Raw genomic sequence first — 25,637 nt, 5'->3', positions numbered from 1 at the left:
AGGGCTGTCAATTAATCACAGTTAACTCACGCGATTAACTCAAAAAAATTAATCGCGATTAATCGAACTTGTAACAATAGAATACCAATTGAAATTTATTAAATATTTTTTGATGTTTTTCTACATTTTCAATATTGATTTCAATTACAACACAGAATACAAAGTGCACAGTGCTCACTTTATATTATTATTTTTTATTACAAATATATGCACTGTGAAAATGATAAAAGAAATAGTATTTTTCAATTCATCTCATACAAGTACTGAAGTGCAATCTCTTTTATCATGAAAGTGTAACTTACAAATGCAGATTTTTTTTAGTTACATAGCTGCACTCAAAAACAAAACAGTGTAAAACTTTACAGCCTACAAGGCTACTCAGTCCTACTTCTTATTCAGCCAATCAGTAAGACAAACAAGTTTGTTTACATTGATGGGAGATACTGCTGCCTGCTTACTTACAGTGTCACCTGAAAGTGAGAACAGGTGTTCACATGACACTTTTGTAGCTGGCGTTGCAAGGTATTTACATGCCAAATATGCTAAACATTCATATGCCCCTTCATGCTTTGGCCACCATTCCAGAGGACATATTTCCAGGCTGATGATGCTCATTAAAAAAAAATGCGTCAATTAAATTTGTGACTGTACTCCTTGTGGGGGAAATTGTATGTCTCCTGCTCTGTTTTACCCATATTCTGCATATATTTCATGTTATAGCAGTCTCAGACGATGACCCAGAACGTTGTTCGTTTTAAGAACACTTTCACTGCAGATTTGAGAAAATGCAAAGAAAGTACCAATGTGAGATTTCTAAAGATAGCTACAGCACTTGACCCAAGTTTTAAATATCTGAAGTGCCTTCCAAATCTGAAAGGGACGAGGTGTGGAGTATGCTTTTAGAAGTCTTAAAAGAGCAACACTGATGCGAAAACCAGAACCCAAACCACCAAAAAAGAAAATTAACCTTGTGCTGGTGGCATCTGACTCAGCTGATGAAAATGAACATGCGTCAGTCCGCACTGCTTTGGTTCATTAAGCATCAATCAGAACCCATCATCAGCATGGAAGCATGTCGTCTGGAATGGTGATTGAAGCATGAAGAGACATATGAATCTTTAGCACATCTGGCACGTAAATATCTTGCAATGCCAGCTACAACAGTGCCATGCGAACGCCTGTTCTCACTTTTAGGTGACATTGTAAACAAGAAGCAGGCAGCATTGTCTTCTGCAAATTGTAACCAACCTTGTTTGTCTGAGTGATTGGCTGACCAAGAAGTAGAATTGAGTGTACTTGTAGGCTCTAAAGTTTTACGTTGTTTTATTATTGAATGTAGGTTTTTTTGTACGTAATTCTACATTTGTAAATTCAACTTTCATGATAAAGAGATTGCACTACAGTACTTGTATGAGGTGAACTGAATTTTTTTTATTTTGTACAGTGCAAATATTTGTAATAAAAAATAAATATAAAGTGAGCACTCTACATTTTATATTCTGTGTTGTAAGTGAAATTAATATATTTGAAAATGTAGTAAACATCCAAAATATTTAAAATAAATGGTATTCTATTTTTTTTAATCGCTTGACAGCCCTACTTAAAATCTATCTTTTATAGTTAATAAACTTATTTTATGTTTTAATCCAAACTAGTGTGCATTTGACTAAAGTGTCTGGGGATAATCTCAGTTTGGTTACCCCAAGTGTGCATGGTCCTCTTTGCATTGAGAGAGAGGCTGACTGGGTTAAACCCATATACTGGCCAGATTTGACCGAGTAGGATGGTACTGCTCTGGGGTCCTAGGCTGGGAGGCTGGTGGTTAGAGAGCCTGCATGTAACTGCAGCTGGATGTGTCCCTACTGGTGTGAATGCTGGTGAAAGTGCAAGCTTGGAGGGCTTTGCAGCTTGTCACAGCAGCACAGTGTGAGAGGGAGCCCAGGCTCATGGGTCAGAGGGCTCGGTGGTACCCCAGATCCAGGTGGCACGCTGGAGGAACCCGTCACATAGGGATTTCAAGTTTATTTATTTTCATCTATGACACTAGATATACCAATATGTCTCTGATTGCAGCCAGAACCCTGGGGTGATGGTGTGGTCTGTAAATGCATTTGAAGATATTAAGGTGTCTAGAATTCACTGGTGAGCTGCAGGGATACACTTACCTCTCTCTCCTGGTCTTTTCTAACTTGTCTTTCAAGATCATGATCTCTTTCTTGAGGGCGAGCTGTTGGCTCTCTGCATCCCGCAGTTCTTTCTTCAGGGATTTGATTTCATTAGCATGTATTATTTCTCGTTTGGATAGTTCCTCTTCATAGAAAACACTCTTCTTTTCCAACTCAGCCTTTAATTTGGTGATCTCTTGCTGATGTTCTGTGCTGCTCACCCCTGGTGAGCGACCAACTTGCTTTTGCTATAAAAGGAACATCCCAAAATTAGTTTTCTTGCACTGCAGATCACCGCAAACATATGCTTAATAATAATTTAATCTTGATACACACAAGCTGATGTTTATAGAAGGCATGCTGTGAGGGTATAATTTATACAATAGACTACAGTTAAATACATACATTTATCTCAACTGCGTAAAAGTCAGTGTGAAAGTAGAGTTGGGACTGATACTCCTCTCTTTACCAGTGAGCTAGTCACTTAAATATAGCATAATTTTCAGGTCTTTGTACAATGTGGTTATACCGTCATTTTAAATGTAACAGGCCACCTTCTGGCATTCATATACATATGCAGTCAGAAAAAGATCACAGGGTTCAATTCTTGTATATCCCAGTCCTGGTTCCCCCTAAATCTTTTGAGTTCACATATCTGGAAGGCTTACAGCATCAAGTTCAGTGACATTATGGAGTAGGATGGTTAGGATCCTGGGTCCAAAGTCCACATATTTTAGCACGTCCTCCTCTGAATCCCTACACACAAGTCCCCTTGTTTGAATTCCTAGAATGAGCAATTTGTGGTGGCAGTGCAGAAACTCCAATGCTGGTCAGAGTGCCGGTGCCAAGAACCATTTTGATTGCATCATTTTGTACCCTTAAGTCAGGAATAGCAAAAAGCCCCAGAACATGGCCCATCATATTTAATTTATCTTTTCTATCACAGCATAAAAGCTAAACAGCTAGTACTACTTCATTCTATGTCAGTTAGGGTGCTGGAGAGCTGTTTGGCAAGCTATTTTGCTACTTGAATGCTTCCTAGATATTGCTTAACTTAGTTTTGAATGAAAGAGGTTAATCCTGCACCCATTGAAGTCAATGGAAGTTTTGTCATTGATTAGTGCGGCAGCAAGATCAGGCTCAAAATCAGGTGTGGCCTAGTGATTGGCACCATTAATAATCTTATGTTATTTTACATTAAAACTCAACACTCATTTTTAGCACAAGAGTACTTTTTAAAATAAAAACGTACTAATTCTCTTTTAAAACCCCCTGAAAACTGTTTTTCTTATTTTTAAATATATAAAATAAAAAATATTTAATAAAGAAAAACTGTGCTTCAGGAAGTGCAATTATAGTGGAGACCTGGTATTTAGGGTGATTGAAACTGGCCTTGCGCCTTTTAGTGCATATGAGGTGTTGGGTACCTGGTTATAACCACACTTTGATTCTGACTGAGAATATTCTAATAGTGCATGATACAATCAGCTTTACTTTTGTACCTTTACCTCTGCTGATGCTTAAACAGAACTTGCTAGCTGCATGCTGTGCAAGAAAGTCCAGATGATTTGAATACTAGGACTGCTGGAGACCTCCTCAAGAAAAAATTAGCTTTGCAACTAGTGTCAGCATGGGAATGCAAAATCCATGAGCTGTGCAGTTCCAGTTTATAGCATCACAAGATTTTATCTAACTCAGCCACAGAAAAACAAAAATGATTTATTTTGATGTTCTAGCTACATGGGGACACACAGAAGATTTTCTGCTTGGCTTCGGAGAGATTAACCTTTAGTGACACTGCTATAGTTTGCTTAGTTTGTTTCAGGACATGTATCTCCCTTTGTAGATGAATCATCATCATCATCTGCGGTGAGAAAAAAATCAAGGATCTTACCAGACTTAGCTATATCAAGAATCCAAACTTGTGATACAAAGGGTTTTTAACAAGTGATTTAAAGGTTTTGTGGTTATAAAAGGTTGGCTGATACAATTTGATAGGGAAGATGAAATATATACATTTATATTGAATAGGTATACGGTACATATTGGCTATACAATTTTTGTTTATATTATTATTTTTCTTAATTTAATAATTTGTTGTTACTCAGGTAGGCAACAAAAGCAAAAGGGGTGTGGGGCTGGGAATTTCAGTATAAATGCAGTCTAAATATTTAACATGCCTAATTTGTTTATTTTAAATTTGTTTACAATGTTGCTATCCAAAAGCTCTGGGAATATGCACAAAATATTAATAAAAAATTCATGCAACAAGCAAATGGGACTGAGGTTCAAAAACCTCAGTCTCTCAACTCAGACTCACACCACACCCTCCTGTTCACTTAACCCTTCCCTTCTCAGAAAAATAGCTTGGGATAATAGAGAAAGTTTGAAATTCTGCTGACCTAACTTTAGCATACAAAAAACATTAAAATTATTCAGCAATATAATAAATGTGGTTTTTAATTTTTGTTGGAAGAAACAGCACTAGATATTTACATTTAAGTGTACTGCAATAAACAGGACATGGAAGACCATATAACATCTACAGAAAAACACTATTAATAATAGTAGCAATACAATTAAATAATTTGGAAATCGAAAAATGCTTCTTGAATATTATTTAGAGAAAATTACATTTGCCCTTTGATAGGAATACAGTCCTTGTCTTATTTTGTTACTTATATCTCTACTATTTTCAACAATAAATTTTTGTTATGATTACAAAAGGAAATACAAATGGTAACCTATTTCTGCATGTATCTTCTCCCTTCATCCAAGTCATTATCTGCTCAGTTTACTAACACAAACGACTTTTCATTACTGTCAACACTACAGAACCCATAGAGGTCTTAGAGAGTAAACTATGGCTTATACGGCCTCATGCACCATACACAATTGCCATCTAAATTCTGATGCCAGACTCTTTATTGCTGATGAAGATATATGAAGCAAAAGGAACACAGCTTCATTTCCAGCTGGTAGGCTGGATTTGCAGCACTAGCAGCTTTATGAATCCTGTGTTTGGGACAAACGGATTCTTTTAAGGCCCAAGTTCTGTATTCTGCTTAGGAAAGGAAGGCAAAATGAATACAATAGAACCTCAGAGTTACGAACAGCTCAGGAACGGAGGTTGTTCGTAACTCTGGTTATTCTTTCAAAAGTTTACAACTGAACATTAACTTAATACAGCTTTGAAACTTTACTATGAGGAAGAAAAATGCTGCTTTCCCTCTATTTTTTTAGTAGTTTACATTTAACACAGTACTGTACTGTATTTGCTTTTTTGGTCTCTGCTGCTGCTTGATTGCATACTTCCGGTTCCATATGAGGTCTGAGGTTGACTGGTCAATTCATAACTCTGAGGTTCTACTGTAAATATGCGCAAAAGGGTTTATGAACAGTGACTTGTGAATGGTAAGGGTCCCGCAGAGAAAAATGGCAAAACTATTATTTCATAGATTTTAAGGCCAAAAAGGACCTTTATGATCATCTAGTCTGATCTGCCTAACACAGGCCATAGAATTTCACGCAGCAATTCCTGTATCAAGCACATAACTTCACAGGGAACTACTGCATATGTTTTGGGAAGATGTGCTATCTTGATTTGAAGAGTTAAAGTGATGAAGACTCCACCACATCCTTGACAAAATGTTCCAGTGGTTAATTACCTTACTGACTTAGATAAGAACATGTTTTTTCCCTAAATGCACAGTCACCTTCATATGGAAACCAAAATACCAAATTGTTCCTAATCATCAACTCTGAGGCACATATCTTCAGAAAGTGGAACATCTACAGAGCACACCACACAACACCAAACCACAAGATAACATTTGCGCTTTGAATAAAGTCCCTGATCCTGGAAATACTAACACATGTGAGTAATCCCACTGAAATCAGTGGGACTATTTAAATGCATAAAGTTACTCTCACACTTCAGTATTTGCAGAATTGGGACCCATCCCCATGCTTGGCTGAGCTATGTAACAATACATTCAGAAATTTTCCTTTACATGGACATCAGTTAGCATCAGTTATTAGACATTTGGTTCTATTTAGACTTAAATATAATTGAAATATGCAATCATAAAGTAATGTTTAATACATCTCCAAAGAGATCTGAATGTGCTGATTAAGTGTTATATGCAACTACTCACTCACGCTGAAATATCAAACATTACAAAACACTTCTTTTGACTTGTAAAGTGAGCAAATAGTTATGAAAGTCATTGACCAGGAATAAACACAGAAAACCCAGGTGTCACTATGATAGAGATGCTCCTCTAAACAGAGCTAACATTTAGCGTCAAAAGAACGTACTGGTTAATAATTTACAATTGTGGGAAGTTTTTGTTTTTCACATAGCCTTTCGTAAAGACAATTTTATACAAATTTGCCTTTAAGGTCAACACAGAGTGAGGTCACAAATTCACAATACCCTCTTGGTACTGAAAGCTATTTTACAGCTCAACTCCAAGCTGGCTATTAACTTTAAAGGCGTTGAACCAAAAAAGACTAACCTTTAGTCCTTCCAGTTCACTCTCCAGCTGTTTAGAGTACTGCTCGCTTCGCTCACGCAACTTCCTGTCCTTGGATGCCTCAGCAGCTGCAGCTTCAGCATGGACTTCCAGCTACAAAAAAGGGTAACAAATTCTTATTTTTCAAAACAAAAGTTACATTTTTTGGTGTAAGAGTTGAATTGTAAAGACTAGAGTGGAAAATTCAAATCTCTAAAGAGAAATTAGATTTTGTATATGAAGTAACAATCAAATGAATGAAGAGTTAAAGATGTACAGACTATGACTTGAATATATTTTTAAAAGGCAGTGAAGTAAGCATGAATTATCTGTACGAAAATCCTCCACATATAATTACCACCTTAAGGACTCTACAGACTCCTTTTCACTACTTACTTCTTTTTTGAGTCTTTCTGTTCTCCGTAACTCTTGCCTTAAGATTTCCACCTTTTGCATCACCACGTCCATCTCTTCCTCGTTATCTCGGACCTGGCGGGTAAGTTTCTGTTTTTGAGAGTGCAAGTCTGTCAGCCGCTCATTCATCTCTGAGAACTCCTGCATGGCCAGTTTCCGCTGGCTGTGTGCATCTTTTAGCTCTTTGGTTTGGGATTTTAATCTCTCACTAGACTCCATCAGTTCCTACAGTTTTTTTAAAAAAAAAGTTATAAACCTATAAAGCATTAGGGCCAAATTCTGCCTTTGGATGTATGCATGAGGGTTTCACTGAAGTGAATGGGAGCCACATATATGCAACCAAAGATAGAAAACTATATATGACACAAACCAGGTGCTTGCAGTGAGAATGCTTTGTAAAGGTAGAGGGACAGATTATAATCAGCTGAAGTCAGTGGAATTGCTTCAATCTATACTCTAAATTTGGCCATTATGTAGATCTAAAGCAAAGGCTTTCAATACTTTTACGCTCTAACCAAATACATGATCTTTTCCTTAGGTTTCCAGTACCACTTAACCGAAATAGAAAAAGAGTTGCATCATTAATTTATTTTAGCTGTCAAATAAAAAATGCAGTGTTAAGTGAATGAAAACAAACTCTTTGGAAGTCAACCTCCTCCACACAGTCATTATAACTCCCATAAACTTAGGGTTGCAAGGATTCAATTATCATCACTACACATCAATAAATGATGATTTCACTGTACACACACAAACCTACAAAATATTTCCATTTATAATAATCGAAGTGTATAGATAGACCAAGTAAGAAAAATGCTGCTTGAGAACTTATTAGAGTTTGATTTAAGAATAATTACTTTGTATAGTTTGACATGTGATGCTGCAAGTTGTGTTTTAATGGATACAAAGCTTTAACTTTTTTGAATCTCACCAGCTACTGTTGTTAAATAATTATTGCGTGACTGCCCTCCTCGCATATATGTGAAAATTTAAATCTATAAAAATCTAAAAAATATGCTTAAAATAAACATTGATATTATTGGTTGAAATTATAAAATAATAAAAATCAAATGCTGCCAAGTCTACATACACCACACCACAGTATCGAATGCTGCAGCAAGTAGCACCAACACAAGAGAATTATCCCTTTAAAGGAACATGGGCATATTGATACCAGTCAGCTCTGTGTTCTTGGGGAACCAGGGTGCAGTATCCAGCCTGACTCATGAAAGACACCCCCGCCCCCAGCCTCTGCTTAAACCAAAATCCATCAGAGGAAAAAACTTGCAGGGAGCAGTGAAGGGCGTTGGAAGACACACCTAGACCCCTCCTGACAAGGGTGACAAGATTGATATCTCCATTCTTCATACAGAATGAAGAACAGAGACAACTCCCCTAGCCTCATCTGCATGAAAGATGGGACAGGGAGACATCTCAATTTGCATACAGAATGGAGAACAGAGAACCGTACTGAACTCTGGGACCAGAAAAAGCAGGGAAGCACTGCATCATGGGAATCTCTGCTCCAGATGCTAATGAACCTATGCCTGCACATACCCAGCTCAGCAGTTATCAGACCAATTCTAGTAACGAATCCTTGATTGATATCCAAAATACTGAAGCAGCCTAGTTGCATTGTGAGCTCCCTGGAAGAAAACACTACCCATAGCCAAGAGTGATCAGCTCCTATTGTCCAGCCTAAAGAAAACTCTTGAGTCATCAGTTTACCCATAAACAAAATCTAGTGTTCTCCCTTGAACCATTGTATTTTCGCTACAAAAATCCCTATTCACCCTCCAGTCAGTGTTCTGATGCTTAGATCCAAACTATGCATCAGTTACACTGGGACTCCATCTTCTCCAGACTGATCATGCTGGGGGCTCTGCCTGTCTCCAGCACTCAGGACCCTGAGCTACCACCATCACCTTGGAACCATGACCAGTTCAAGCCTCATGGAGTGGGTGAGATCCCCCCTCTTTCTCTCTCTCTGTTGTCTTTTCTACCTTAGGTATTAACCTTTAATAATGTATGTTATGTTGGTTTAGCCCTCCTTGTGTAGTTATCACTATTATTCAATAAATAACTTTTATGGTTAAGTTGGTTGCTTCTCTCTCTCTTGCTGAACTTTACTCTTTTGTGTTTTTAGCTTCCCCCATTCACTCTACAGCAACGCTTCTTTTACCTAAGCTAAAGATCCCTGCAGTGCCCAAAATATTGTGGGGTTTGCTTATCAAGTAGGTTACTGCCAGTACAATTGTGATGCGAGAGTGGGGATAGGGACGTGCTGAATCTGGGATGCATAATGGTAACAGCTTGAAAGTGCTGCTTGACCCAGTCCATGGAGCCCAGGGGCAAATAAGGAGAGGCAGCTTGAAAGTGCTGCTTCATCCAGCCCATTGAGTCCAGAGACATATAAGAGTTCAACTTGACAGTGCTGATTGAGCCGGTACACTCAGACTTGCTCTGTTAGTGTGTGTGTGTGTGTGTGTGTGTGTGTGTGTGTGTGTGTGTGTGTGTGTGTGTGTGTGTGTGTTCATCTGGTTCTGGGGCTGGAGAAACCCAGCCCTAGGGAACCTAGGTCCTGCAGGATAGCTCAATTGGGAGGGGACTTGCAGAAGGGAGAAGTAGAGCTCCATATGAAAACACGTGACACAAGCAGTACATTGATAGAATTACAGAATCCCCTCCCCCAGAAGAGTAACTTGAATAAATGAGCATACCCCAAAGTAATGGGCAAATCTGGTAACAATATAGGGAAGTCTATCTTCTGTGGATAACTCTCCAGGATAACAACTCAGCTTGACAGAGTTTAGAGTAAACTCTAAGGATAATATTCCCCAGCTACTGTGGTAAGACATGCATCCGACGAAGTGGGTATTCACCCACGAAAGCTCATGCTCCAAAACGTCTGTTAGTCTATAAGGTGCCACAGGACTCTTTGCTGCTTTTGTGGTAAGATTGAGTCTCCACAACAGTTTGGCTAGATGTCATGAAACAATCAAAGTGAACCAGTGGAGAAGGAGTGAGGAAAAGAGAGCCTGAGTATACATGCAACAGGGACTAGAGGAAAAAATAAATGTGCAACTTTGCTGGCTACATAAAGTCAAGAGCATTTTCCAAATTTACTAGCATGTTAAAGGAACCTTAATGCCCAGTATTGTCATGAGGAGAGAGATGGTCTCTCTGGAAGATATGAAGACACACTGAGGACTTTGTAGGTTAAAACCAACATCTTTAACTTCACTTGGTAAATTAGCACCCAAAGCAGAATCCAGGGCACTAATTTCATGTTTTCATGGTGAGGGACCCTGTTTAACAAGCATGTTTGCATATTCTGCATGACATCCTGTTTCCAAGTTGATTTTAAAGTATAGCCCCATGTAGAGTTCATTGTGAAAAGCATGTATTTATGGTAGCAAGTTCTGCATACAAGAGAGAGGATTGCAACTGCCCGAGCAAATATAGAAAAATAAGGGAACGAGGAGAAGAAATGACAATGGTGAAAAATATTGATTTTTTTCCTCCCAAATTATTTCTTAAATCCTCAGATGTGCAGATCTTCCTTCTCTCTCCTCTGGAAGTGTCCAGATACCACAAAGCCAACGTTTCTTGAATAGCTGGAGCAACATTTCCCACTATGCTTATCAGACTCCAGATTAAATCCTTACTCTGTAGTCATTCATCTATGCTTTGCCTACTAGCCGTTATAATTATCCCCTTAATCTGAGGCCAAGAAAGGCTTTCTGTGCAGCCAACATAGAGATCACTTCATGGATCTGTTTAAGGTCTGGAATCAATCTGTTAGGACTACCCATATGACAGTATACATAATGCTTTAAGTAATCTCTTTGTGTCAAAAAAAGAAGTCAATGCAGAAGATGAGTGATACATTTGTATCACCTTCCAATTAATTTTACTCTGCAAATGAGATGTTAAGACAACTCTCATTTTAAGAGAAATATAATAAAAGTAAAACTGGCTTTATTTTCTAGAAAGGTATCTGACAAAGCACTTTGTACCTTATTAAGATCCTCTCTTTCTTGCTTCAGCGCTCTAATTTGTTTCTCAAAAGCCTTGATTTGTCTAGAAGCATCATCTAATTCTCGTCGTGCAGAACTGGCCTCCTCCAGTTGCTGTTCCAGCTGACCGGAATCTAAAAAGAAAAGGTAATGCTAAATATGTTAAGAGGAAATCATGCTTACTATCCATTAGCATAGAGTTTGGATGACCTAAACTGTTTTCATTTGCCTTCCCTTATGCAGGTAGGATGACAAATATAATCTCAAACTAGGGCTGGTGTTTTGGGGTCTTTTTAAAAATCTATGTTTTTTGATTGCCATGTTTATTTTTAATGTGATGGAACAGACACAGTTACAACATGTTATAGTGTGGCATGCCAAATGACATACATTGTCATTTCATTATGTGATATAATATGGCAAATAATACCTCATTTCATAATTTAATACAGTATGACATGTGTCTTTAGCTATTGTACACTGGGATGCAGCATATTACCTGACACATTTCAAATGACACTGTATCCTAATATGTTTTTTTCTTCCCCCCTCAAGCAAAAAGCAGAAGCAAAAAAATGCTGGGTTACTCAAGAGCTGGCAAGCCGCCTTCTGTTGATGATATTCAAATTATTTTCGGATGGTTTTATTTCTAGAGTTAACAGCATTTGTGTTTATGTGACCTGCTTTGTTTATTATTACTGTAACTACAGGAAGGCACATATTTCTGAAGATGGTTTATTATAAACTGTTACGCACTTAGAAAACAAAAGTAATTTTCAAAGCATATCCAAATTATGTCAAATATAAGTATACCCAAAAGATACAACTTCAAAAGCAGAATTGCAGAAAGTATAGTAGACCACTGAGAAGTTTGTGAGGGAAAGGAAAATGCATCATGAATTAATTCCTGTTCTTTGCTACCTCTTTTCTTAAAAATGTGTATTTGGATATATACACAACTGTTGGTTAAATCCTGGCTCTATGAAATCAATGTGAGTTTTGCCATTGACATCAATGGGGCCGGGATATCACCCCATATGCCTGTATTTACATAGTACAAACAGAAACACATACACACTTTTAATAAAAACCTGAAGACCTTACTTTTATTACATTTTCAGAAATGCGACCGTAACAGCCTGGCTCTTAGAGCAACCAAATACAAATACACATACATGCACACAATTTTTAAAAGCTGCAAGTTTTGGAGCACAAGGATTTTATAGGCAGATGAATAACTATTAAATTTTACCCCTATAAACACTCTATACTGTTTTAATTTGTTGACTCTTATTTTAAAACTTTAAAAGAATGTGCTTAAACTACAGATAGAGCTCAATGCCAGAAATTATTAACTGCCTGTCTCATGTATTCTACTCTGAAGTCACCAGCAGAAGAAAGTTTATCTGCAGCTATACTGAGCCAAGATAAATTTCTCTTTTATGCGTGAACTACTTTGTTCCATAGCTCTATTTTCTTTCTTCTGTTGCTATCCTTTATATATTTGGCAATATGAAGGATTCCTCAAAGTTTTCTTCTCTGTGACTTAGAGAACAAAAAAAAAAACAAAAAAAACTCAAACAACTTTAACCTCAAAAATTGAAAGCATATGTTTGGTTGTCATTTCCTGGAAGACTGAATAGACAAAAATGTCATGATTTACAAAGGTCTCATTGGGGAGAGCCCTGAATCTGATACATTTCTAAATTAATTTTTACTATTAGACTAGTCAAGAAAGCAGGTAAAAGACTTGAACCAAGAACTGGTAGCTACATTTTAATGATAAACAACTCTTCATCTGGATGCAGATATCTGTGGATATAAAGCAGATATCTGCAGATATGCAGGGCTCTAATTATAGGCTTAATTCATTAGTCATAGGGATGGGCTAAAACTGCAAAGTGTGAATCTGAACTTTCTTAAAATTCAGAGGACCTAGGGCTTGTGTTTAGAGATAAGGGCCAACCAGAATGTTGGTTCTAGCTTCTGGTCTGAACTACCCCAAAGTTTGGAAGTGTTCAGATACGAGTATTTAGTTTGGGCCCATTTCTTCTCAATAGCCAAGTTTTATAATCTCTGCTGTAAAAAGCATATGAAAACACCTACAGTGCAACATTCCTGTCCCATCACAAACTTTTATTGGATAGGATCAGATTAGTCAGAACATAAGGAGCAGCCCAGATCGTTCTGTACTTCAATAGTTGGACCAGACAAGGCATTCAAGTATACATTGTGGGAAAAAAACACGCCTTGGCGGGGAACAGATTAGGTAACTGTATAGCTCTTTTTTCTCTCTTATTTCTGTAATCATACTCTACTCACAATAAGTTAGACCAGCAGTTCTTAACCAGCAACTGGGGCACCCTGGGGGGCTGAAAACAGGTTTCAGGGGTCCACCGAAATAAACCAGAGACCAGGGTTGGTGTTAGACTCGCTGGGGGCCAGGGCAGAAAGCTGAATCCCAAGCCCCACCACCGAGTGCTGAAGTTGAAGCCCAAGCAACTTAGCTTTGCAACTGCCCTGCTTGCTACCCCCTAATGCCAGCCCTGACTTCTAATCTACTGGATATGCAGAAAAACAGTTGTTGTGGCACAGGTGGGTCGTGGAATTTTTATAGCATGGAGGGGGGGTGGAGAGAGAGAAAGGATCAGAAAGAAAAAGATTGAGAACCCCCTAAGTTAGACAGCTATTTTGCCTCTCTTTTTGTTAATACCTTTAAGTTTTTGCGTGAGCAGTTTAAAAATGATCAGTTCCAACCAGAGAGAGGAGCACATAATGAATGTATAAGTAAATACACATGGTTACTTAAGTGATGTGCATAATGAAACTGAAAACTATTAATGGATAAGTAGAGTACTGAAAGAAAAATCTCCACATAGTTAACTGCCAATTCCCTCCATTTAAACCTGCCCAGTGAGATTAACCGTGCTGACTGAACGACAGTGGAGGATCACCTTACACTGGGGTGAGCCTCCCTGGGCCAGTTGAGCCACCTTCAGGTACAAATAATGCCCATGGTGTAGTGCATCACACCTGAAAATCTGCCCAAATGCTATACAACTGTATGTCTAAAGTACTGGTTTATTTGAATTTATAAGCTATTCATACTATAGCAGACTGTGGGTTATAGATAAGGCTGCGAGTCTTTCACAGAGGTCACGGAAGTCATAGATTCCATGACTTTCCAGGACCTCCATGATTTCTGCAGCTGCCAGTACAGCTGACCCCAGTGACTTTTTGTTTATTGCCCGTGACCTGTCCATGACTTTTACTAAAAATGCCCATGACTAAATCGTAGCCTTGGTTATAGAGAACATGGCCCCTCCTCAGGTTCTGGTGGCAAAGTCCAAACAAGCAAACCGACACACATACACACAGACAGACAGGAAATAAAGCTCAACCAACATGTCTCTTCCAGGCATTCCTACTGGGGTTTCAGATTTTTCCTGGAGAGCTGACAGTTTCAGTCAAACTAATGAAGTCCAATGCAGTGTTCAAATGAAAAGAAAAACAGCTTCTCCCCAGATTTTTTTCCTCTGAGACACCATGGGCTTCTGACTCTCCTCAGAGAAGTATGTGTGCTAAAGTCAAACTAACAGTCTCCTTTTCCTAGGATACATTCTGGTAGGTTGAGAGAAAGAGGAGCCTTGCCCCACACACTTTCTATGGCTAAAGTCTCCAGGCAAAACAGAGTTAGCACTATGAGTGCAGAAATTCCCCCCAAGTTAATTCAAAGCATTGATTATCTAAATACTAGAAAGTGGATTCATGTAACAAAAATCCATGTCTCACTAATTTTGGGAATTTCAATCTTGAGTTGAAGAAGTTTCCAATAATGCCTTTGCAACTTAAAATACAGAGATACTTGGTATTTTCGTATTTTATTAAGTTTTCACAAATCTTTGAGAACTCACAGGTCCAAGATTCTGTTTATTATCTCTAAAAATTTAGATTGATGAATAAGGTTAATGTTGCAATTAGGGCTGTCACAGGATTAAAAAAATGAACCGTGATTAATCACGCTGTTAAAAATAAAATACCATTTATTTAAACAGTTTTGGATGTTTTCTACATTTTCAAATATATTGATTTCAATTACAACACAGAATACAAAGTGTATACTGCTCACTTCATATTTATTGTTATTACAAATATTTGCACTGTAAAAAATGAAAGTAGTAGTATTTTTCAATTCACCTTATATAAAAGTACTGTAGTGCAATCTCTATCATGAGAGTTGAACTTACAAATGTAGGATTATGTATAAAAAATAACTGCATTCAAAAATATAACAATGTAAAACTTTAGAGCCTACAAGTCCACTCAGTTCTACTTCTTGTTCAGCCAAACTCTCAGACAAACAAGTTTATTTACATTTGCAGGAGATAATGCTGCCCACTTCTTGTTTACAATGTCACCTAAAAGTGAGAACAGGCACTGTTATAACTGGTGTAACAAGATATTTACATGCCTGATGTGCTAAAGATTTATATGTTCCTTCATGCTTCAACCACCATTCCATGCTGATGATGGATTCTACTCAATAACAATCCAAAGTAGTGTGGACCGATGCATGTTCATTTTCATTATCTGAATCAGATGCCATCAACAGAAGGTTTATTTTCTCTTTTGGTAGTTCCGGTTCCATAGTTTCCAAACAGAAGCATAGCTCTTTTATGATTTGTGAAAGCATTCTCCACACCTTGTCCCTTTCAGATTTTGGAAGGCACTTCAGGTATTTAAAACTTCGGTGGAGTGCTGTAGCTATCTTTAGAAAGCTCATATTGGTGCCTTCTTTGTGTTTTGTCAAATCTGCAGTGAAAGTGTTCTTAAAACGAACAACATGTGCTGGGTCATCATCCGAGACTGCTACAACATGAAATATATGGCAGAATGTGGGTAAAACAGAGCAGGAGACATACAATTTTCCCCCAAGGAGTTCAGTCACAAATTTAATTAACACATTACTTTTTTAATGAGCGTCATCAGCATGGAAGTATGTCCTCTGGAATGGTAGCATTATGTCCCATAAACGTAAACAAACCTGTTTATCTGAGTGATTCACTGAATAAGAAATAGGACTGAGTGGACTTGTAGGCTCTACAGTTTTACCTCATTTTGTTTTTGAGTGCAGTTATGTAACAATAAAAATCTATATTTATAAGTTTCATTTTCATGATAAAGATATTGCACTATGGTACTTGTATGAGGTGTATTGAAAAATACTATTTCTTTTATCACTTTTACAGTGCAGATATTTGTAATCACAAATAATAATATAAAGTGAGCAGTGTACACTTTGTATTATAATATAATTGAAATCAATATATTTGAAAATGTAGAAAAATATCCAAAAATATTTAATATATTTAAATTGGTATTCTATTGTTTAACAGTGTGATTTAAAACTGCGATTAATTGTGATTTTTTTTAAATAGTGATTAATTTTTTTGCGTTAATTGCGTGAGTTAACTACAATTAACAGATAGCTCTAGTTGCAATTCTGCTTTTTACCAGGCGGCAGAAAAACTGACAATATTAAAAGAACAGGAGTACTTGTGGCACCTTAAAGACTAACAAATTTATTTTAGCATGAGCTTTCGTGAGCTGCAGCTCACTTCTTCGGATGCATAGAATGGAACACACAGACAGGAGATATTTATACATACAGAGAACATGAAAAGGTGGAAAGGTGCCACAAGTACTCCTGTTCTTTTTGCAGATACAGACTAACACGGCTGCTACTCTGAAACCTGACAATATTAAAATTCCAGCAGCTGCTTTGCTGCTACCACTCTGCAGCTGCAACTAATGCACCCACTCAATACTTGTATGCAGTGTAGTTGTAGCCATGTCAGTCCCAGGATATTAGAGAGACAAGGCGGGTAAGGTAGTATCTTTTATTGGAGCTCTGTGTAGCTCAAATGCTTATTTCTCTCAGTCTCAGAAGTCATTACAATAAAAGACAGTATCTGCCCACTTTGCGACCCATTGCTTCATGTATATCTTTATGATAGGTTTTAGCTTTGTTAGATAGGAAGTATTCTGAGGTGATGGTAGCTAAGTAACTTAATTTCACAGACCAATAGAGGAGTGGATTTCACATTTAAATCTATTAAATCAATGATTCAATTTATGCTACAGATCTGGTAAATTAAAAGGATGCCATCATCTAGTTTTTATACTAACTGTGTTGCCAATGAATTATTTATATCCCTGACTAAGAAGCATGCCAAAGAAATATATTACCCTACTGATTTAGAGCCATAACATTCACTCTTGTGGAAAAACCCATAGACGAGCTAGTTACTTGGAAAATTCAGCAATAATGTGAGGGTTTAGTGTCATAGATGTGGAGAACCAGGGACTGTCCTCTGCAGGCTACTAAAGGAGCAGAGTTCTGCCAGGAACACTCCAGAGGCCTAAAAACTCTCATATCTGAGGAGGGTAGTGATGGTAAGGGGAGCACAGAACGAATGCCAGTGGACCACCTCAGACTAGTCAACAGTTCACAGTCTCTCCTGTCCCTTATATAAATATTCACTGGAGTAGGGAAGGGTCTCTCCCCTCCCAGGTAAATGCCCTCAGCACCAGGTTAATCCCAGAATAGCCTAGAGCCTCTCTCAATCTCTCCTGTTGAAGTTGTTCTACGTTGTATAACTATATAATTATTCACTGGGCCAATGGGCGAGAGTATAAGAATGACTCTACAGCTTGGTGATTAGGACACTCACCTGGGAGGCAGAAGATGTGGAATCAAATCTCTCCTCTTAATCTGGCAGCTACACCTCCTGCCTTCCAAGTGAGTGCCTTAGGGTATGTCTACATTGCAAAAAATCCCCACAGCATAGAGTCTCAGAGCTAGGCTCATAATACAGGGCTAAAAATGGCGGTGTAGACATTCCTGTCCAGGCTGGAGCTGCGCTTTAAAACCTAGTGAGGGTGGTGGGTTTCAGCACCCAGCCTTCAGCCCGAGCAGGAATGTCTACATTTTTAGCCCTGTGGCACAAACCCCATGAGCCTGAGTCAATTGACCCAGGCTCTGAGACTCGCTGCCACGGCTTTTTTTGTTGTTGTTGAGTTTACACGTACCCTTGATCACAGGCTAAAGTGTCGTTCTTACTCCCTTTGGCCCAATGAATATTTATGTACTGTATTTATATAAAGTGGAACAGCTTCAACAGGAGAGATTGAGCGAGGCTAATCTCAGAACATTTTATATTGTGGTAATTAGGATACACGTTGGGGGTGGGGTGGAGGGAGATGGAGAGCTGAGTTTAAGTTCCTGTTCCTATGCGGGTTCAAAACTGAGTCTCTCACATTCCCGGCAAGTGCCCCAACCACTGGGCTAAAGGTTATAAGCAGAAACACTCACTCACTCACCCGCCCACCCAAAATCTGACGAGACTTTTTCAGTTCACTTCCAAAAATGTTCAGAATTTTTCAGCAAACTTCTTATTTGTTCTGATTTTTCGGTTTGCTGGATGAACTCAAAAAAAATCAATGATTCACCCCCTGCTCTAGTCAACATTAATGTATGCATTAAAATATAATGTTACCCCACTACAATGTCAAGAAGAATTCTTTCCTGACCATGATCTCCAAAACTTGCATGTCCCGAACTATACAAAGTTCTCACACAAAGGAGTCTGTAGAGGAAGGGGAGATGACGACACTGAGGAGCTGAGGGATGCAATGTCCAGCTCTGACAAGCTGCTGTGCTAAAAATAGAGCATAGCCATGGTAGCACAAGTGGCAGGAGGGCCTAGCTGGCCCGTGCATGTACCTAGTCTCTCTGACTTGGAGAGGCTAGCCCCTTTTGCCACTTACGCTGCCACACCTACACTCTATCCTTAGTGCACCAGCTCGATGAGAGCTAGTGTGGGTATGTCTCCTTGAGCTGGGAATCACACCCCCAGCTTGAAGTCTAGACACTCACAGGTACAACCCTCCTCCATCCAGCAGCTTTTGGGACATTTGAGAGATATTCTGCTCATTCCACTCTCTCAACAGCTAGTTTTACGAGTGGCTGTTTGGCCCATAATTCTTGTGCATATGGTACATTAGCAGTTGTTTTTACCTGCATTTCTAATAAAGCCAAAACCAACATAGTTCCTTTTTCTTTGCACACCAGCCTCACAGGTGTCAGCAACAATGCACAGAACTGTGTGTTTCTTAACTTACTTTTTTAAAGTCAAATGAAGCTAAAAAGAATTAGATGATGATATAGCTTAGTGACTTTCTGATGGAGCTGCAGATGTGATAGAAAAATTAGGATCCAGTGGATAATCCCTACATACTATCCAATTTAACAGATTAGACAAAATTTCAGCCAAACAACTTGACATCATGTCTCAAACTAGGAAATTTCAGAATGTAGAAACTTTATTCAAAGCCATCTCCTTACCACCAAGACAGAGGAGGATGCTCAGAGACATGTAGTGAGGAATAAAGTTGTCTAGATCTCTATTGCCTGTTTCAAAGCAATCATCTTTCATGTGCAAATTTTTTTATGCTTTGCATATCAGACACAGACAGATCATTAGAATGTCTCATTGTCACTGCCAATGACTCACTAAGTGCAATGGTAAGTGATTCCATTTATCAGACACATGATCTCAATCTCAAAACCCTGTATTTACAGATGGATCTGAATACTAGAGTTCAGCTCAGGCGCATTTCTTGGAACAAGGAGTGTTTTCCATACAACAGAGCACTATTCATAAATTTATTCTTAATCCCTAAAACCTGCATATGTGTTTTACACAAGTATTATGAAATTTTAACCTCCCCCTCCCCCACAACAAGGTTCAGTTGTCATAGTTACTTGATTCATTCATCTCCACTTGTTTTGGCCAGAAAAAGCTAAACTCGCAGAAAAAAATATCTACACATTAGGATATTTCAGATAAAACAAAAATCTTATCTTTTAATTTCATTCCACTACTGCAGCCAAACTGCTGGATGCACTTAAAAATGGTAAAGAAAATTATAAGACTGCATACTGGCTGACACACTGTTGATTTTAAACATATTTTAAAGCAAGTAGGATTATAATCAGAATTATGATGACAGCCCATTATGCTTGAAATATCAGGTGCCAAATTTAACTCACTCAAGAATTTACCACACACTCCAATGGCACCAGATTACTCTGTGAGAAGGATGAAGTGATATAAATAATGCTTACTTCCAGTTTTTAAAATCTGCTAAGGCTGGCAGGCCACAATGTATTCACACTTCTTGGGTTTACAAACATAAGCAAGAACATGAAAGTAATATTGACCAGTTTCACTTTATTGCTTGAATACAGTAATGCAGCAAGGGATGGGACAGCAAGAAGTGCTATTGTGTGTACACATATGCCTTTGACTTTGCAGAAAAACCTGAGCGCTAAATTGCTGCTGTACGTTCACAACAATTAAGGAAACTGAAAGACTCAATCTGTTCCTGAGAATACTGTTAGAAAAAATTATAGCAATGCAAATTGAGGTTTCACGGCTACTGTTTTAGGGCCTGATTCATAATTGTGTAAATTAGGAATAACTCAATTTAAGTCAGAGGAGTTTCAGTGGGCATAATAAGTAAAGGAGAATCAGGTCCTCAATGATAAATGTGTACACAATGGCAGACATATAAATGTAATAGAATGAGAAGAAAAACATTTTTCTCAGTAGTTACTGCTGAATGGTAAATTTAAGATGGGATATCAAAAAGTAGATGCTGTCAAGCTCTCTCATGAAATCAGCATTACTCTGAAAAGGAGTGTTTTTCTCAATAACAAAGTCATTTTTTTCCTTAATCATGATAACTTTGTAAGTGCATCTTTTCCATTGAAAGATTGTATGTAAATACTTGAGACTTACCGGTTACCTGTTTTCTTAACTTTTCAATTTCTTCTTTTAAGCTTTTAATTTCTAGATCTTTGCTTGCTGTTACTGGACCATCCACAGTTGAATACTGTAAAGCCTGGACTGTCTGGGTGGATTCTAAAAACAAAGAAGAGTACCATGAGATAAGCCTTACACACTCCCCCAATATACTCTTTAAGATGTCAGAAGAAAGTGACAGTATTGATAAGTGGAGAAGTGCACAAAATTGTCTCTATACCAATGGTAGGAGACTGGAAAAAAACAGGAGGAATTGAAAATTCATACTGACGTTAAGAAATTTGATATACTTGGCCTTACTGATTCCAGCTGCTTTATTTAGAATGTTAAAAGCATTGATTATAACCTGTTCAGGAAAGATAGCACAGGTGGAGGAGTGACACTGTACACTAAGGGCACAATTACAAGTAATTGGTAACTCAGAAGCACATGGTCTTTAATGCATATGGATCAAGGTGTTAACCAGCAGACCATCAAATCAAACTAGAGATCAGGATGAGTTACTCCGCAAACACCTGTCTGTAATGTGTGTGTGGGGGGAAACTGTGTTGTTACAAGGCACTTCAATTTGGTAAATGCATGCTGGAGATCTAATGCTTCCAGTAGTAAAACATCATTAGAGTGTCTAAAAATTATAGATATACACTTGGTGCTTCAAAAGGGGTATTTCCCCAAAGCTCAAGAAAATTATGAGTGAAACTGATTGAGAGGAAAAGTTTAGACAAAAAATGCGAATGAAAATTGGGAGATTTTTTAAGCAGAGTTTATTAGATGGCTAAAAAGCCATGATCCCACAATCAAACATCTTCAACTAAAAGCCCATCCTGGTTGGGGGGTGAGGGAAAACAGAAATTATAAATAAAAAAAAAGTATCTACTAAATTGAAAAAGGGGAAATAGATAACAATTGATATAAATTAGAAGTTATGATGTTCAGAAAATTGACAAGGAAAGCTAACAACAAAAGAGATGGTAAAATGTTAATCATGAAGAAAAGGCAGAAGGGTTCAATTAATATTTTTGTTCGGTATTGGAAAGAAACAGGATGGTGTGGTTGTATCACATGGGGATGATGAAGTACTATCCAGTCCATTAGTAACGGAAGTTACACAATATCTAATAGGGTGTAACAGAGTGAACTGTCACATGGGGGAGGGAAGGAAAACAAAACCAAAATACCCAAGCAGCTGACTCCAATTAGTAGTCCTCTCAAAGACTGCTGGGAGTGGAAGGGTGTGGGCCTATATAAGTTAGAACCAGCTCATTCTAAGGAGGAGAGAGAAGGATGAGGCAGTGCTCTGGAAGACTGGAGTTGTATCTAGGAGTGGCTAAGGAAAAGAATCAGGGGCAGAAGATGGAACAAACACCTGCTGAGCAAAAGCTACCGGGTTTGGGGAGAGTTGGGCAAAGGCTGGGGCCTGCCTCCACAGAAAACTATGGACATACCATGCAGATAAAAAAACTGTGGAGAAATGGAACGAAGTATTTTGGGTGCTGGTAATGATGATGATAATTTGTATCTATCACTGCATACTATCTAGCTCTTTTTTGGGGGTGAGGAACATCCTGTGTTTTGTGGTGGTCAGGTCATCCTGGCTCAGAAAACCTGGATAAAATTGCATTCAAGAATCCTAAAAGAGTTGTCTGAGGAGATCTCTGGCCCTCTGATGTTAATTATGAATAACGCTTAGACTATCATGAAAATTCCAGAAGACTAGAAGAGTGCTAATGTTGTGTCATTATTCAAAAAGGGTGAGCGGGATGACTTGGGAAACTAGAGGCCCATTAACCTGACAAATCTGGGCCAAAAAAATGGAAAAGCTGATTTGGAAATCAATTGATAAAGAATTAAAGGGTAGGAATATAATGAATGCCAGTCAAAATGGTTTTATGGAAAATAGGTCTTGTCAAACAAACCTGATTACATTATTTGATGACATTACAAGTTTGGCTTATAAAGGCAACTGTATAGGTGTAATATATTAAGACTTCGGTAAGGCATTTGACTTAACATCACACAACATTCTGATTAACAAATTAGTGCTATACAATATCAATAAAGCACACTCAATGAATTAAGAACTGGCTAGCTAACAGATCTCAAAAAGCAGTTAATGGGGAAATCACTGAATGGTGTTGTTTCTAATGGGACTTCACAGGGATTAGTACTAAGCTTGCTACTATTCACATTTTTCATTACTGATCTGGAAGTAACTATAAAATCATTGCTGATAAAACTTGACAAACCTGGATGAGTTTGGGCCCATTCAAGCAAAATGTGTTTTAATACAGTCAAATGCAATAGGAATAAAGAATGCGGATCATATCTAGGAAACTATATCCTGGAAAGCAGTGATGCCAAAAAGGATTTAAAAGTCATAGTGGACAAGCAACTGAACTTGAACTCTCAGGGTGATGGTGTGGCAAAAGGGGCTAATCAAGTGATTTGATGTATAAAAAGGTTATTTTATCTCTGTGTATGGCGCTGGTGAGATCAATATTGGTGTTCAAATTTAAAAAAAGATATTGAAAAAACTGGAGAGGGTGCAGAAAAGAGCCACAAAAATTAGGGCTGGAGAAAATGCCTTACAGCAGGGGTTTTCAAACTGTGGGTCGGGACCCCATTTTAATGGGTCGCCACGGCTGGTGTTAGACTTTCTGGTGCCCAAGGCCAAAGCCCAAGCCCCACTTCCTGGGGCTAAAGCTGAAGCCCCAGTCCCACCACCCAGGGCTAAGGTTACATGCCCCTCTTCCCCGCACCCAGGGCAGAGCCCTTGGGCTTCAGTTTTGGGCCCCCCACTCCCCACCCAGGGCAGCAGAGCTCAGGCACGGGGCTTGGGAAGGCTCGGTCTTTGGTCCCCACTCCTGGGGTCGTGTAGTAATTTTTGTTGTCAGAAGGGGGTCGCGGTGCAATGAAGTTTGGAGAACTGCTGCTTTACAGTGAAAGACTTAAAAAGATCAATCATTTTAGTTTATCAAAAGGAGATTAAGAGGTGACTTGAGTACAGTATATAAATATATTCATGGGGAGAAAATACAAGGTACTAAAGGGCTTGTTAATATAGCAAAGAAAGGCATCACAAGAACCAATGGCTGGAAACTGAAGTCAGACAAATTCAAATGAGAAATTAAGCACAAATTTCAACAGAGAGTGTGATTAACCACTGGAACAAACTACTCAGGGAAGTGGTAGATTCTCCATCTCTTGATGTCTTCAAATCAAGATTGGATGCCTTTCTGGAAAATATGCGTTAGCCAAACATAAGTTATGCTTTAGTCAAAGACAAGTTATTAGATTCAATAAAGGGGTAACTGGATGAAAATCAATGGCCTGTCAGACTAGATGATCTAATGGTCCCTTCTGGCTATGAACTCTATGGATCTATGAAAAGAGTATCTGCTGAGGTATATTAAACAAACACATTGGTTAAACTTTCAAACACTGGTGCCTAAATTGTGGTTACAATAATGTGTGGGTGCTCACAAAAGCAGGAAAAGAGAACAAAATAAAGAAACAAGGGATGCGTCAGAAAATCCAAACAATCCATACATTTGCATCCCTCTAAAGAAGAAAGAACAACATACTGTACCTTACACTTAAAGATGAGCCTTGTTTTGTGGGGTTGTACACTAATTTTTGTATTATAGCTTTCCTCGCCTCTCTGTAAACAGACTATGGCTCAACGCTGTAAAGACTACACGTGTGAATATCCCCACTGGCATCAATGGAATTACTTGCATACATAAAGTTAAGAACATGCAAATGTTTTTGTAGGATGGGAACTTTAAGTCATACAATTTCTACTTGCAAAGTGCCAACACATCGTCAGTAGGTGCCAAATACACAAATCTAGATTCTTCCCCCACCCCAGATAATAAGTATGTAGTGTTCACAGCTGGAGTAATAACCAACCCATGGCTTCAGTGAATTCAACAGATTGAAAGTGGCATATATGGGATGCTTTAGGACTTTAAAAAAAACCTAAGTCTAATTTGTCAATAGAAGTAATGAAGCGGATTAATTTCCAAAGGGAAGCATTCCTGGAAACACATTTTAATTTTTTTCCATAATATTGAAAGCACTTCACAAAAACTACAGCCTAATCCAACTGAAAGTGACAAAACGGTCTTTCTAATTGCTTTACCTTGCAGTTTTCTACTGAGTTCAAGTTTTTCCTGCTCCAGGCGCCTTATTCTCCTCTCATAAGCTTCTGTTGCTAAGCTATCCTCCAAAGTCCTTTGAACACTGGCATCAAGGTCCATAGCGGGTGGTCCAGCTGTAACTCTTAGACAACTGCGGTCTGAAAGCACACTGACAACAACAACAACAACAAAAAAAGGATTTTAAATGTTAGGTAATTTTAGAAAAAAAAATAAAATTCAAGCAATTGACCAGACCAGTAAATGATTGTTTTAAATTTTTCCATCACAGTAAAAAAATAAAACTTTTTAATGACTGTAGCAACTTAATTAGGGAAACCAACATTAGTTATCTTGTGAATGCATTTTTTACTGCCACAAGTAAAAAAAATTCTGATTAATGATAAGCAAAAAGGATAGTCTGGAATCAGCCAATTAACAAAAAGTCACCTTCTGAATGGTCAACAAGATCAAGATCTAAAATTATATTAAC

General features: G+C 38.2%; 1 protein-coding gene across 3 annotated transcripts in view; it reads right to left on the bottom strand.

The window, feature by feature from the left end:
- The window catches only part of CDC42BPA (CDC42 binding protein kinase alpha), a 352,910-nt gene that overhangs the window by 101,752 nt on the left and 225,521 nt on the right, over window positions 1-25,637 (bottom strand). For all 3 annotated transcript variants that reach the window (XM_045009047.1, XM_045009045.1, XM_045009046.1), the window contains exons 10-15: window positions 25,150-25,316; window positions 20,982-21,104; window positions 11,116-11,249; window positions 7,079-7,321; window positions 6,686-6,796; window positions 2,166-2,413 (exon numbers count right to left, since the gene is read on the bottom strand). In XM_045009047.1, coding sequence (XP_044864982.1) covers window positions 2,166-2,413; window positions 6,686-6,796; window positions 7,079-7,321; window positions 11,116-11,249; window positions 20,982-21,104; window positions 25,150-25,316 — 1,026 coding nt within the window. The remainder of the gene's footprint in view (window positions 1-2,165; window positions 2,414-6,685; window positions 6,797-7,078; window positions 7,322-11,115; window positions 11,250-20,981; window positions 21,105-25,149; window positions 25,317-25,637) is intronic.

This window comes from Mauremys mutica, chromosome 3 (genome assembly GCF_020497125.1).
Source record: "Mauremys mutica isolate MM-2020 ecotype Southern chromosome 3, ASM2049712v1, whole genome shotgun sequence".
NCBI classification, from domain to species: Eukaryota; Metazoa; Chordata; order Testudines; family Geoemydidae; genus Mauremys; species Mauremys mutica.
Note: the sequence above shows the minus strand (reverse complement) of the source record. Positions and strands in the feature narration are given on the sequence as shown.